At 42.7% G+C, this 14,196-nt stretch overlaps 1 protein-coding gene across 3 annotated transcripts; it reads left to right on the plus strand.

The window, feature by feature from the left end:
* Window positions 1–52: 52 nt before the first annotated feature.
* Window positions 53–5,292, plus strand: ZNHIT1 (zinc finger HIT-type containing 1). 3 transcript variants are annotated; one of them, XM_044001667.1, is made up of 6 exons: window positions 53–246; window positions 1,470–1,836; window positions 1,954–2,124; window positions 3,871–3,950; window positions 4,073–4,242; window positions 4,598–5,292. In XM_044001667.1, exons 2-6 carry the CDS (start codon window positions 1,815–1,817, stop codon window positions 4,617–4,619), a joined length of 465 nt encoding a protein of 154 aa, XP_043857602.1. In that variant the 5' UTR covers window positions 53–246; window positions 1,470–1,814; the 3' UTR covers window positions 4,620–5,292. The 3 variants fall into 3 exon arrangements, with proteins under 3 accessions (XP_043857602.1, XP_043857603.1, XP_043857604.1); XM_044001668.1 differs by having other exon boundaries at window positions 1,474–1,836; XM_044001669.1 differs by having other exon boundaries at window positions 1,506–1,836.
* The last annotated feature ends 8,904 nt before the right edge of the window (window positions 5,293–14,196 follow it).

The following is a 14,196-nucleotide window of genomic DNA, read 5'->3' on the forward strand; positions in this document are numbered from 1 at the left end:
AGGGAAAGTGAAACTGGACGGGGGTGGGGGAGTTGAAAAAAGAGATTAGGGGGAGACTTGGGGTCCAATCCCGCCTCTGCCACTAATTAGTTGTGTGGCCTTAGAAAAGGTCCTTCCTCCTCTCTAGGTCTCAGTTTCTTCACCTTTAAAAGGACTAAATGATATATATTTGAGGGTCTCCTAGCCCTAATATACCGCGAGTCTTCGAAGAGAGGAGGGTATAGACGGAGGAATAAAAAGGATAAGGTAAACTGTGGTGTGGAGAGTTGGTGATGAGACTGGGACTGGGGCGCGGGGTTGGGAGGAGAAAGACCGACTGTGGGATAAAGAGAGAAGGGCATTGAAGTTTAGGATACAATCCTAGAAGTAACCCATTTACTTTATCTATAAGGTTAGATGACACAAGACGAAAAACACAAGGCACTGAAAAAGAGTCAGAATTAGAATCCAGGCCCCTGTACATTTCCATTACCCTCGGCAGCCCTGACAGAGGAAATTTCCCAGGCTGTCTCCCCTCTACATCCTGAAGGACAAATTACACAATGAAAGTAACATCACAATTTGGCTCCAGCCTATCTTGGCAAATGGCTCATTATTCACACATACAAAACCTACCTGGCCCATTTGTTCCTCATAAATTATCTTTTATCTAATTTCTCTGTTTGCAAAAGTTGTTTCCCCACGATTAGAATGTTCTCCCTATTCCCCTCCACTTCTTGGAATTCCTAGTTTCCTTCAAGGCTCAATTCAAGTGTCTTCTTCAAGAGGTCTTTCCTGATTATCCCCATTTGTTAATGCTCCTTCCTAGAATTGCTCTGTTGTTGGATTTTTAAAAAATTTTACTGGGGTAGCTAGGTGGCGCAGTGGATAAAGCACCGGCCCTGGATTCAGGAGAACCTGAGTTCAAATGTGACCTCAGACACTTGATACTTACTAGCTGTGGGACCCTGGGCAAGTCACTTAACCCTAATTGCCTCACCAAAAAACAAAACAAACAAAAATTTTATTGATATGATCTCTCCCCCCCCCATTCTGTAAGAGGTCTTCTGTAACAAAATAAAACTATTAATAGTGACCTCATCTGAAAGTTCATGCAGCATTCCACAAATGAAGCACACCACTTTTCTATTTTTAATAATTAACAGAAACCTATTTTTTCTACCTTCCAACACCCCACCCTTTTGGGGGAAAAGAAAAAGAAAAACAAACTACTCATAATAAATATGGGAAGAAAAACACATTCTCTGAATTTCTATGTAAATATATGCACATAAATGCATAGATATCTAGATATCCATATCTCATTCTGCACCTCTGTCATTGATAGTATGTTTCATTACTGGTTCTCTAGAATTATGTATGTTCTTAGAGTTTTCAGAGTTGTTTTTATAGAGGGAATATTGTATAAATGTGGCTCGGTTCATTTCATTATTCATCAGTTTATTAACAGTCTTCAAAATTTCCTGAAGCAAGAAGTCATAGGATCATGTTTCTAAATCTGGAAGGGACGCCAAAGGACCTGGCAAGCTTTCATTTTACAAATGGGGAAACTGAGACGTCGGTGGCACCAGAAGGCACTTCTCTAAGAAGCAAAGCGTGAAGCTTCCTCGTCCCCTAGGCAACATGATGGCAGCGGCCGGGCCCAGCGTTCGCTAAAGTTTGGGTGCCCTTAAGGAAAATGGTGGCCTCGGAAATGTTGTCCTTCCTCTGACGTATAAAGCTTCTGCCGGAAGTTGCTGTGATCTTCCAAACCTGGGCTTTGTGGCGAGCGTCCGCGTCTTCACTGCCGGTGTTTGTGGGCCCAATTGGCTAGAATGGTGGAGAAGAAAACTTCGGGTGAGTCTAAGCCTCCCCGGATGGGTCGGCCGGGCCCTGCCACCTCTCAGCCCACCTCGGGCAGCCTCTCCCCCGACGACCCCGCCTGACCCCGCTCTCCCCTCTCCTTCCACCCAGTTCGGTCCCAGGACCCCGGGCAGCGGCGCGTGCTGGACCGGGCGGCCCGGCAGCGCCGGATCAACAGACAGCTGGAGGCCCTGGAGAACGACAACTTTCAGGACGACCCGCATGCCGGTCTTCCCCAGCTGGGCAAGAGGCTGCCGCAGTTCGACGATGATGCCGACACCGGTGAGCCGGGCTGAGAGAACAGGGCAGGGACGATGCTGCATTGCTGCGGCCCCGGGAGCTTGGGCTTTGGGGTTTGGAGCTGGAACCGGAAAGATCTTCCGGACCAAAGGACCTTTTTGATGTCGTGGGCTCCCCTCTTGGCAGTGTGGTGAAGCTTTTGAATGCTTTGCGAAATATTTTTAAATGTGTACGATATATAAGATTACAAAGGATATTGAGATACAGTTATCAATATATATTAGAGGTTAGGATTTAGAGCTGGAAGGGACCTAAAAGATCTGAACCGTGGACATTGTAGCGAAGCCTTCAAATCCTTAGCAGAATAATTTTGAATGTATAAAATACATATGATTACAAAGGAAATCAATTATATTGAAATATAGTGGGGCAGCTAGGGAGCACAGTGGATAGAGTACCGGCCCGAAGTCAGGAGGACCTGAGTTCAAACCTGCCCTCAGACACTTGACACTTACTAGCTGTGTGACCCTGGGCAAGTCACTTAACCTCAATTGCCTCCCAAAAAAACAAAAACAAATAAACTAGAAATATAGTTATCAATATATTATACGTGTATTATATGTGTAGCATCAGGTGAAGAACCTCTCTTCTTTTCCAACCCCCATCCTACAGAGAAAGAAATTAAGACAGATGGAGTTAAAGTGTGAGTTTTAGGGAACAGGGAGTGGGTGGTCAGAGAGTGTTAGCCTAGGCAGCCTTCTATAATCACAGATTCTAAATGGAGCCATAGGGCTCCTTGGGACTCCATGCCTTTCACAGTAGAAAGGGCAATATTTACTTCATTATGAATCTCTGAAAAAAAGATGAGGGCCCAGGAGTGGTAATATGTGTGATAGCAGGGCAGAACGTCCAGTCCCTGGTCCTACCTCATAGTCTACCCAGGGGTAGAGTTCTGGGGCTGGTTATAGAGAGAGGAGGCATATTTGAGACACTGTATTCATCCTCAGCCAGGTCAGCTTTGCTAGAAGTGCTTCAGAAGCGAAAGGGGCCAAGGGAAAAGAAAAACCAGAGAGGAAAGTCAAAGAGAGCTCGTAAAGGGGAAAAAAAAACACATACTGATAGATGAAAAAAGATTACTGTAATGATCATCAGGGGTGCTTTCTTTTTAGCCACAGTGCTGCCTTTCATTCCCTTTGTGATTTTGGGCAAGTCACTTTTCTTGTCTCCCTTAAGATTCCCATTCCCTTCATATAGTTGGAGCCCTTGGTCCCATCTAAATTCATAGATTTCACATTGCTTGTCTTTGTATCTAAGGCAGCATGGTCACATAGAAAGAACATTGGAGGGGGCAGCTAGGTGGCGCAGTGGATAAAGCACCGGCCCTGGATTCAGGAGTACCTGAGTTCAAATCCGGCCTCAGACACTTGACACTTACTAGCTGTGTGACCCTGGGCAAGTCACTTAACCCCCATTGCCCCGCAAAAAAAAAAAAGAAAGAAAGAAAGAACTTTGGACTTGGAGCTAGAAGACTTCTTTAAGCTTGTTTCCTTTGAGGTCTCTTTTAGCTTTCAATCCATGACCTATGACTTCTGTTTTTGACACAATAGGTAAATGAAGTGGAAAGATAAAGGGGGAGCTTAAGTGGGAGGGAGAAAAAAAAAGATTCTCTGAAAAGGGCACAGTGGAAGTGTGATGGACTTGAGGGATATTAGCCTCAAGATGAGGAAAAGTGTGGAAAGAGAGGAGATTGAAAAAGTTGAGAGAATAACTCCTCCCATTCCCCTTCAGGAAAGAAGAAGAAGAAAACTAGAGGTGATCATTTTAAACTGCGTTTTCGTAAGAACTTCCAGGCCCTTCTGGAAGAGCAGGTGAGAAGAGTGGGGAGAACTTAGGGGGTTGGGAAAATAGAAATATCAGGTAAGGGGGCAAACCTGAATTGGGCAATATGGAGGTAACTGGATCCATGTCCCCACTTCTTTCTTTTTTCCAGAATTTAAGTGTGACTGAGGGCCCTAACTACCTCACAGCCTGTGCAGGGCCCCCTACCCGACCCCAACGCCCCTTCTGTGCAGTGTGTGGCTTCCCTTCTCCTTATACTTGTGTCAGCTGTGGAGCTAGATACTGTACTGTCCGCTGCCTTGGCACACACCAAGAGACTCGGTAAGACTATACCCCATTCTTCCCCTCCCTCAGTTCTTATTTATTTATATATTTATTTCTTTTTCCTTTTTTCCCTCCCCCAGTTCTAACCCCTCTTTAAGCCAGTCTGTTTCTACCTCTTCTCCTAATGTGTGTTGTGCTGGGGAAACCTGAACATGTTCCCTTCCCCTTCCCCACATATATACTGTCCACTCACAATTGCTTATCATGAAATAACCTAGGTAAACTCAGTGAGGGGAAAAAGACCAGACTTTCTTTACCATAAGAGACTCTCTCCTTTCCTGTTTCTTCCCCTCTCCTCCCCATCTTTCCCTTCCCCTTCCCCATATAACTGATGCCTCAACTCTGTCCCCAGGTGTTTGAAGTGGACAGTGTAAGTCTGGGACTTTTCCCCAAGGAAAGAAAACCCTGCCTTGCTCTCTCCCAGAGAGAAAAGATGAAACTGTTGGGACCGTACAGCTTCCTAGACAGGACAGGACAATTCCTCAATTTCTGTTTCTTTTCTTTTTTTTAATTTTGTCATTCTGTACTCCACAAATATCATCAAAATCAGCATTTCCAAATACACAGAAGTCACCAAATATACATAAAACTCATATACATCTTGCATTCTTTAAAGGATATAATAAATGCAATATGCTAATTTCAAAGCTGTCCTGCTTGTCTCCTTCTCTACCTTCTTCTCTTCTGTGCATTTTTAAAATGCTGAGTGACCGTCTTTCTTCACTTTTTGGCATATCTATTGCTAGTTCTCATTTCCCATCTAAATCCCTCCCACTTAAAAAAAAAAAAAGACAACCTTCTGTAGTAAATAAGCATAGTCAAGCAAAACAGATCTGTACCTTTGCCATGTCTGAAAAGGTATATCTCTTAACCCTGTTTCTTTTCCAACAAGGAAGATAAGTACTGGGGAAATGAGAGCCCCTTCTCTAAATCCAGCCCCCCAGAGCTTCAATTTGAATTGGGGAGGTGGGATGGGACTGAATCCACAAAATACTACAGTCCAATCTATGTGTCTCTAATAAAGCCATAAGAAAAAGCTGAACCATATTAAGTTGACATTTTCTTTGTTGGGGGTGGTTGAGGTCCCCCTGTTCCTTCTAATTACTCTGTCCTCATCCTCTCCCTTTCAATGTCTATTTGGCCCTATGTATCTTCACTCTTAACCATCCTCTTGTCACTATCTCTCCTAGTTTCTCCATCTATGTTCTTTCTTTTTACTTGATTTCCAAATAATCTATATGTGCAGATGACCTGCTGAGGTAGGAGGGAGAGAGTCAAGAAAGCAGTGCAAGAAGAAATTGGAGAACAGAAGACATGACCCCTATAACTAACTCTCAAGCCAATTGGCTCCTGTTACCAGAAGTAATGATGTTTGAAATGTCTGAAAATAGGGCAGAGGGTGCTAAGAATTTTATAGTTTTTGTTGTTTCTATTAAGTGGTTTTCAGTTGTGCCCAACTCTTCATGACCCCATTTGGGGTTTTCTTGGCAAAGGTAATGGAGTGGTTTGCCATTTCCTTCTCCAACTTATTTTACAGATGATGAAACTGAGGCAAATAGGGTTAAATGCCCAGGGTCACACAACTAGTAAGTGAAGTCTTCCAGACTTCAGGCCCAGCACTCTTATCCACTGCATCACCTAGCTGCCCTAACAAAGCTTTTAAAGCACCTATAAACTTTAATCTAACTATTGCTATTCTAAATACAAGATTCTTGTCCACCTTCCGAATCACTGGAGGAAATCCAGCCTTGACATTCTTGCTATAAACCAAACCAGAAGAAAAAAAAAATTAGGCTACAAGGAAGGATTCCTAGCATGTACTCCTTGGAGTGGTAAGAGTCTGTGTTCTATTTAATGCTCTTGAGAGGACAGACAACTCCTGGGAAATAAAGGAGAAAAAAGAGAAGGAAAATCATCACATAATTGGTACATAAGATACAGTTGTGGAGGAAAGCATGGGGGAACAGGCATCCCAAGAACCTAACTTTCTTCTGAACCAGATAAAGAATGATTGGACACTCCCCTTCCCCCACAGATTTTAATATAGAAATGTATCAGGGAAGGGGCAGCTAGGTGGCACAGTGGATAAAGCACCGGCTCTGGATTCAGGAGGACCTGAGTTCAAATCCGGCCTCAGACACTTAACACTTACTAGCTGTGTGACCCTGGGCAAGTCACTTAACCCCAATTGCCTCACCCAAAAAAAAGAAAAGAAAAGAAATGCACCAGGGAAATAAGAGGAAGTAAGGATGAGGGAAAGGTAGAAAGGAGAAAGTAAGAGAGAAGACAGGGTAGGTAAGGGAATACCATAAGCAAAGCAAACATGTTGGAGAGAGGAATGTGAAGTAGGGAATAAAAGGAAAGGTAAATACCTGGAATTGGGTAGAATTAAAGAGAAGAGCAACAGAGAGAAAACAGGCTGTTTCACTGAGAAGATCACAAGTGTCAGGCAGATTTCCTGTCTACTATCCAAAAAGATAGGATGGAAGGAAATAAAGTTCCAACTGTCGATGAAACAGAAGAAGGTAGCAAAAACAGTCCACTAATATGTTGTTTACAAAGAACACTGTCGAAGCACAAAGATTCAGTTAAAATAAGGGACTAGAGCAAAAGCTTCAGGTGAATTAAAAAAATAATTGTGATTTCAGATAATGCTGCACTTTCTATAACAGTTTCCTCCTGATGGAAAATGGCTAAACAAAATGTTTATGAATATGACAGAATATTATTGTGCCATAAGAAATGACAACATGGACAGTTTCAGAGGAAACTAAGAAAACATCTGTGAACTAATACAGGAGCAGAGTCTGCAGAACTAGAAGAATAATACAGTTACGGATTTGTAAAGAAAAACTGAAAGACTTAAAGAACTCTGATCAGTGGAATGACCAGCGACTATTTTGCAGGACCATAGATGAACCACACTACCCATGGCCAAGGAACTGATAGATTTAAAAATAAGACATACATTTTTGGACATGGTCAGTGTGGGAATTTGTTTTATTTGATAGTGTATATTATAAGGGCAGCTAAGTGGTACAGTGGATAGAGCACCAGGCCCAGGAGTCAGGAAGACCTGATTTAAAATCCAGCCTCAGATTTTTTACTAGCTGTGTGACCCTGGACAAGTCAACTTAATCCTGTTTGCCTCAGTTTCCTCATTTGTAAAATTAGCTAGAGAAGGCAATGACAAGCCACTGTAGTATCCTTACCAAAAAAAGTCTACATGGGGTCATAAAGAGTTGGACATGACTGAAAATGACTGAATAGCAAAAATTTGTTATGAAGATTTTATTTTTTTTTCCATTCTTATTGAAGGACAGGAAATTGGATAAAAATAAATGCTTGTGAAAATGTAAATTTAAAAATCAAAATAAATTCATCACCATAGTTATGTAGAAACTGTTTGACCTCCCTGTATCATTAGGAAGTAAGGCCTAATAACTCCATTCCTTGGTCCCCCAAACCCTTTCTTTCTTTTTCTTTTTCTTTTTTTTTTTTTTGTGGGGCAGTAGGGGTTAAGTGACTTGACAACTAGCAAGTGTCAAGTGTCTGAGGCCAGATTTGAACTCAGGTCCTCCTGAATCCAGGGCCGGTGCTCTATCTACTGTGCCACCTAGCTGCCCCCCCCCCTACCTTTCTACAAAGGAGTTGTCTGACCCCCTCCTAGGGGAAAAGAGACTTGCCAGTGAGCCATTTCCCTAGGACATATGGAGCTCTGGGAGAGGCTCCACACAGGAGATAAAACAAGGAAGGACCTAAGCAAGTAAATCAGTTCATCATTATTGATTAAGTCTTCCTGTAGGCAGGAATCAAAAAGCTCCTGGACCAGATTGTCATTTTCCTTCCTTAGGTAGCATAGATTTGTGGAGGACACATCTTCCTGGAGGGGGATGATCCAGTGGCCATTGGACATGAGGAACATGGGGAGCCCCCCTGAATCATCTAGCCTTCTGAGCCCTCTATGGTCAATGGGAAATTTGTCAACCCTAAACCATATTCCCACAGAGGCCCCCAGGACTTAAAGGAACCAGTGATTCCACCCCCTTTTGAGACATCTTGTGGTAGAGTAAAGGGCTCAGGCCTTCACTACACTCCTTAATCCAATTCTGCACTGGTCCAGGCCATGGGGACAACTCCAAGAGTGGCTTTCCAAATGATGGGGCCTGTGGAGGGGCCAGTAGCCACCATCAGTTTAAGAGTTTCTGCTGGTCTAAGAATGTCCCTCATCTTAAGAAGGCAGGCCAGGAAGGTGGGAGGATAGACAAATCTAGCTACCCTGTCCACCACTTCACAAAGAGCCACTGCCAAGGTGAGGATCTTTATATCTCCTACCAAGCAGGAGTTAATGGACCCCTGTTGAAAAACTCTGTCTTCCACTCCCCAGCTTCAGTGGCTCTGCCCAACATCTGCAGCTAAGGAAGGAGTAAACCCAACTTCAGCTCCCCACTTGAGGTCTAGGAGGATTAAAAAAATGTTTTGTTACTATTTCTGCATTTTTATACCATTTCTCAGTAACACCTCCCATCTTCAGAGCCCTCCTTTATAAGAAAGAAAATCAGTTAAGCAAAAATAAACCATCAAAATGGCCATACCTCATTGTGTAGACCTCACTTTTCACACTTCTCACCTGTTTTGGTATGTTTTCCAATCACTAATGTGCAACATACACCTTTTTATTCTGGTTCTGTGGGAAGAAAGCTTTTGTGTGTGTGGGTCAGTGAGGGTTAAGTGACTTGCCCAGGGTCACACAGCTAGCAAGTGTCTAAGGCAGGATTTGAACTCAGGTCCTCCTGAATCCAGGGCCGGTGCTTTATCCACTGCACCACCTAGCTGCCCCTCCATCTCTATACTTTCAAAGCCATGTCCTTTACTGTGGAGAAAGAAATGGCCAACCACTCCAGTATCTTTGCCAAGAAAACCCCATGGACAGTTGGTCCATGGGGTCATGAAGAGTTATACGTGACTGAAAGACTGAACAAGACCAAACGAAAATCCCTTTACTCTCCAGCTAATAAGTGACTTTTATCATTTAAATCTAATTGGTGCTATTCACCATAACACATACCCCTCCAGTATTTGCTCTTGGCTCTTGAGCCCTCGAATAGTTTTGGAAGATGCCCTCTCTCCACTCTCTTTATCACCCCATTTTGAGTACTTCTCCTATGAACCCTTACTCTCTTTGGTCTGGGGGTAGGAAATCTAGAGTTAACATTTTTTGGGTCCCTCTTGTGTTGCAGAACACACACTCCACACTTTGCACCCTGAGTCCTTGAGCAACATGAGATTGACACCATCTATATGAATGCCTTCCATGTTATTCCTGGTGCTCTCCACCCTTTCTTCACTCCCATCTATAGCAAGTTTGAGAAACATACTTTAACAAGATTATTTCATGGGTTTATTCAATTCTACCAGTCTCAATCATGAACATGACAGTTTGGTCCCATTATACACAGTGGAATATTATCCTTCCCACTCCCTTCACTTCCACTTTCCCCATAACAAATCATTTGTATTCTGTAACTCTCCACTTAGTACAAGATGTTTTGCTAGATCTCTTGGGCTCTGAAATGTCCTATCTCACATTAGTGAAAGGTGGCTCACATTGTGGTTGAAGTTGGGGGAAAGTGGGGCAGCTAGATGGCGCAGTAGATAAAGCACCGGCCCTGGATTCAGGAGGACCTGAGTTCAAATCCGACCTCAGACACTTGACACTTACTCGCTGTGTGACCCTGGGCAAGTCACTTAACCCTCATTGCCCTGCCCCCCCAAAAAAAAAAGTTGGGGGGAAGTGATGCACACAGACAGGTTTATCGAATAGCCAGATGAGGCACTGTCACCCAGTGGCAAGATACCTTCTGGTGACATATAGTCTTCTCAGTAGAACCAGAGGGAAAGTCCACTGATTAAGAGTGACTAGCTAAATAAGGCTGACAGGAAAAATAAAGAAAGCACTAGGTCTAGCATTTCTGGAGAACCTGGATTACCAGCATAAGAAAAGTGAATTAATTTGGCCCACCACATTCAGAAACTAGAGAAAGCTTTCACTTTTTAAAGACCATGCAGAGAAAGCAGAAGGCAGGTAGCTGGTGGAACTGGCACAAGTGAAGAGCAATAGGCCATTGGCAGAAAGTACAATCTCTGACGCAGAACTTTCTCTGGAAAATGTACAACATTCCACTGAGATCAGAATTATAAGACATAGGATTGAGAACAGAAGTGAGGTTAAAACTTGGGAACTAGTGGTAAGCTTAGCTTATTACAGACACACACACACACACACACACACACACACACACAGTTTGATTTCCTTCACAGAGAAGGCAAAAAGTGAATGGACTCTCATCATCAAGGAACTGGAAAGGTTACAAGAAGTTTGAATAGCAGCCTTATGGGTTATTAGAAAGATAACTGAGAATATGATCCAGTGGAGTTGAATCCTGTCCACAGCAGAGCTCCATCAATTTGGAGAACTCTTAGATTCTTTTTTTGGAAGGCAGTTAAATCAATTCAGTTTTTCAAATGAAGACTGTTCTCTGTCCCTTTTTAGACAGCTAACAGAGTCCTGCACACTTGGTCCCATAAAGAAGAATTCCAGTTCCATCTGGTACCCTCAGTGTGTCTCTGTAAAGATGAAGGATAACATTCCTTTTTTCTTTTTAATAGTATTATATTTTAATTTTTTTCCAATTACATATAAAAATAGTTTTCAACATTCATTTTTGTAAGATTTTGAGTTCAAAATTTTTTCCCACCTTTCCTTCCCTCGCCACTCCCAAAGCCAGCAAGCAGTCTGATATAGGTTATACATTACAGTCATGTTAAATATATTTCCACATTAATCATGTTGTGAGAGAAGACTCAGAACAAAAGGAGAAAACCACAAGAAAGAAGAAACAAAACAACACAAATGAAAATAGTATGCTTCGATTTGCATTCAGATTCCACAGTTCTTTTTCTGGATGTAGAGAGCATTTTCCATCATGAGTCTTTTGGAATTATCTTGGATCATTGTATTGCAGAGACCTAAGTCTGTCACAGTTGTTTATCACACAGTGTTGCTGTCACTGTGCACAGTGTTCTCTTGGTTCTGCTCATTTCACTCAGCATCAGTTCATGTAAGGTCGATATTCCTAAAAGAGATGGATTTGGTCGATTGGACTATGTATCTCCCTACTCCCACCATCACCATGATGTTCTGACTTAGAGGGCATTTTGGTCAGGTCTTCTGGGTGGAGTCACTCAAACAGCATCAGGCTTTAGCTACAGCTCTCCCCACCACACTGTCAAGTAGTGAATGACAGAGTGGAATATCAGTGGCCATCCAGGCAAATGTGACCCCGTTAACCAAAGTATGAGTGAAGAACATTCTTCCCCCACTAGTCTTGACCACAAAGACTATGGCCTTTTATTGTCTAGTCATATTCTGTCTAGGCTAACAGGTCCATGGCCACCCTGCAGAAATTTGTGTAGATGAAGATCTACCCTGTCCCTCAAGGCTTTCTTGCATATCAGCAATGGCACTCACATCTCAGCCTATTGGGAACACTTGTTAGGACCCCCATACCACAAGATATCACATTGTCTGATGAATTGCTTCTGAGGTGCAATTGTCCATAACGATTAGTTCATAAAAACATCAGTAACTAGGGGGAAATAACTATTCAGGAGCCAGGTCCTGATTGTTGGGGGCTCATTGGACTATCTGAATAGGCAGGGCATCAGGAATTAGACTGAAGGCCTCAGTCTCTGTTGGAGTCATAACCTATTTGGGTGAGGCACTATTACCCCCAGGAACCCAGGCAAGCATGATCTCGAATGTACCATTCCCACTGAACAATAGGGTCCTCCTGTGTACTACCCCTCTTACTAGAGGTACTGTTTTGCATCACTTACTCCATGATGGGCAGATTTGGGCAAAGGTATGACCTTGCTTTATTTGTTCAGTAGCAACTACAGTCTAATGAATACTACTCAAAAATGGTATAGTGAGTGTCTGCTTCAGGGTATTTGCAGCTCCAAAAGCCTAATAATGACTTCTGGCCACCCTTTGGTGCCTGCCAAAGGTTCCATTCAGCCTGGTTTTTATGAACAAACACTTCAAAAAATATAGGTCCCATAGGGTCGTAAGTACAAGAAGGATAGCCTATTGCATAGTGCTCTTTAGATCTCACAGGACTTTAGTGTGTTCTGGGTCTTACTCAAAGAATTAGTCCTGTGGGTGACTGAGTAAATGGGAGTCATCAGGTTGCCCAAGTTGGTAATGTGGGTCCTGAAAAATTCAAAGATTCCAAAATGCCCCTGGACTTTCTTCATAAGTTGTGAGGAAGTGTCAGGTGCTTATTTGGTACTTTACCCAAAACTTGACTGATAGTCTGGATCCTGGATTTTCTTAGGACTGTTTTTTTTCCAATTTAATTGGGGGGGGGGGGCCAGGGCAATGAGAGTTAAGTGACTTGCTCAGGGTCACACACCTAGTAAGTGTCAAGTGTCTGAGGCCGAATTTGAACGCAGGTCCTCCTGAATCCAAGGCTGGTGCTTTATCCACTTCACCACCTAGCTGCCCCTTAGGACTGGTTTTGTACCTTTTGTCCCTCATGTGGACCACAATCTAATCCGGGGTTTTAGCCAGTGGTCACTAAGAACCTTATTAGGAAAAGAAGCCTCAGCCTACCAGAAGGTGGCAGTATGAGAAAGAATTCAGGTAACCGTAGAGAAGGGTTATCCCTTCCACATTGCTGAATTAGGGGCATGGAATCCTCCCCCCACCCCCACCATTTTGGAAAACTCACGTAAAAATGTTTAGCCCTTTGTACCAGAGAAGAAATCTGAATTTTTCCTTTTATGAGGTGATAAAGACAAAATATGTTGATATTATACAATACTATGCATATATTTTATGCATTTCTGAACTTTTTCTGTGTCACCATCTGGCCTTCATGTGTCATCTGCAGCTTCCACAAAATCCCCCCAAAATTCCCATTTAATTTCTTATGCCAATCCACGATATATCAAAGCCACAATGGGGAAATTCACAATATGGATCTTTAAAAAAACAACATGGATCTTTTCTTTTTACCTGTCTGCTCTTTCCTTTGCTGGATCTTCATCCACTAAATACGGGTGTCATGTATAACCTTTTCAAATTGCTTATCTCAGGGAGGGAGGGAAAGGAGGGGGAGAATATGGAATTCAAAAAAATTTTTAAATGAATGTTAAAATTGTTTTTTACAGGGAAAATAACAAAATATTATTCAAAGAACAAATAAACAAATATGAGACTACTCCAAGGGGCTGTCCTATGTCCTCTTCTCATGTTATTCTGTATTATTTCCCTTAACAGTTTCATCAGCTCCCATGAATTTAATCACAATCTCCATGCAAAATGTTTCCCAGATCTATATATTTAGTTCTTTTTTTTTTTTAGTGAGGCAATTGGGGTTAAGTGACTTGCCCAGGGTCACACAGCTAGTGTTAAGTGTCTGAGGCCAGATTTGAACTCAGCTACTCCTGACTCCAGGGCCAGTGCTCTATCCACTGCACCACCTAGCTACCCCTATATATTTAGTTCTAATGTCTCTCCTGATCTCCAACTCACATCCCCAGTTCTCTTTTGGGCATCTCAAACTCAACATGTCAAAACAAAATTCATTATCTTTTTCCAAAACTCCCCTCTTCTGAACTGTCCTGTTACTGTCAAGAGCATCCTCCTAGTTACCCAAACTTGCAACCTCAGTGCTCTTTCTACCTTCACTTCTCTCCTTTACATCTCCTCTTCATTCACATAGCCACCACTCTGGTACAGGCCCTCATCACTTCAGTTCTAGATCATTTCAATAGCCTTCTAACTGGTCTTGGCCTTAACTCTCTCCCCAGTCCAATTCAGTGAAGGAGTCATTCCATTCCTCAAGACTTGAATAACGGAAAAGAGGGGCAGTAGGCCTGATT

Source organism: Dromiciops gliroides, chromosome 4 (genome assembly GCF_019393635.1).
Source record: "Dromiciops gliroides isolate mDroGli1 chromosome 4, mDroGli1.pri, whole genome shotgun sequence".
In the NCBI taxonomy this organism is placed as follows: Eukaryota; Metazoa; Chordata; class Mammalia; order Microbiotheria; family Microbiotheriidae; genus Dromiciops; species Dromiciops gliroides.

Excerpts from the sequence above, each read along its gene's own strand:
- ZNHIT1 (XM_044001667.1), top strand. The coding sequence starts at position 1,815 with ATGGTGGAGAAGAAAACTTCGG. Across the intron at positions 1,837-1,953 it reads GGTGGAGAAGAAAACTTCGG|TTCGGTCCCAGGACCCCGGG; the intron begins GTGAGTCTAAGC and ends CCTTCCACCCAG. Across the intron at positions 4,243-4,597 it reads GGCACACACCAAGAGACTCG|GTGTTTGAAGTGGACAGTGT; the intron begins GTAAGACTATAC and ends CTCTGTCCCCAG.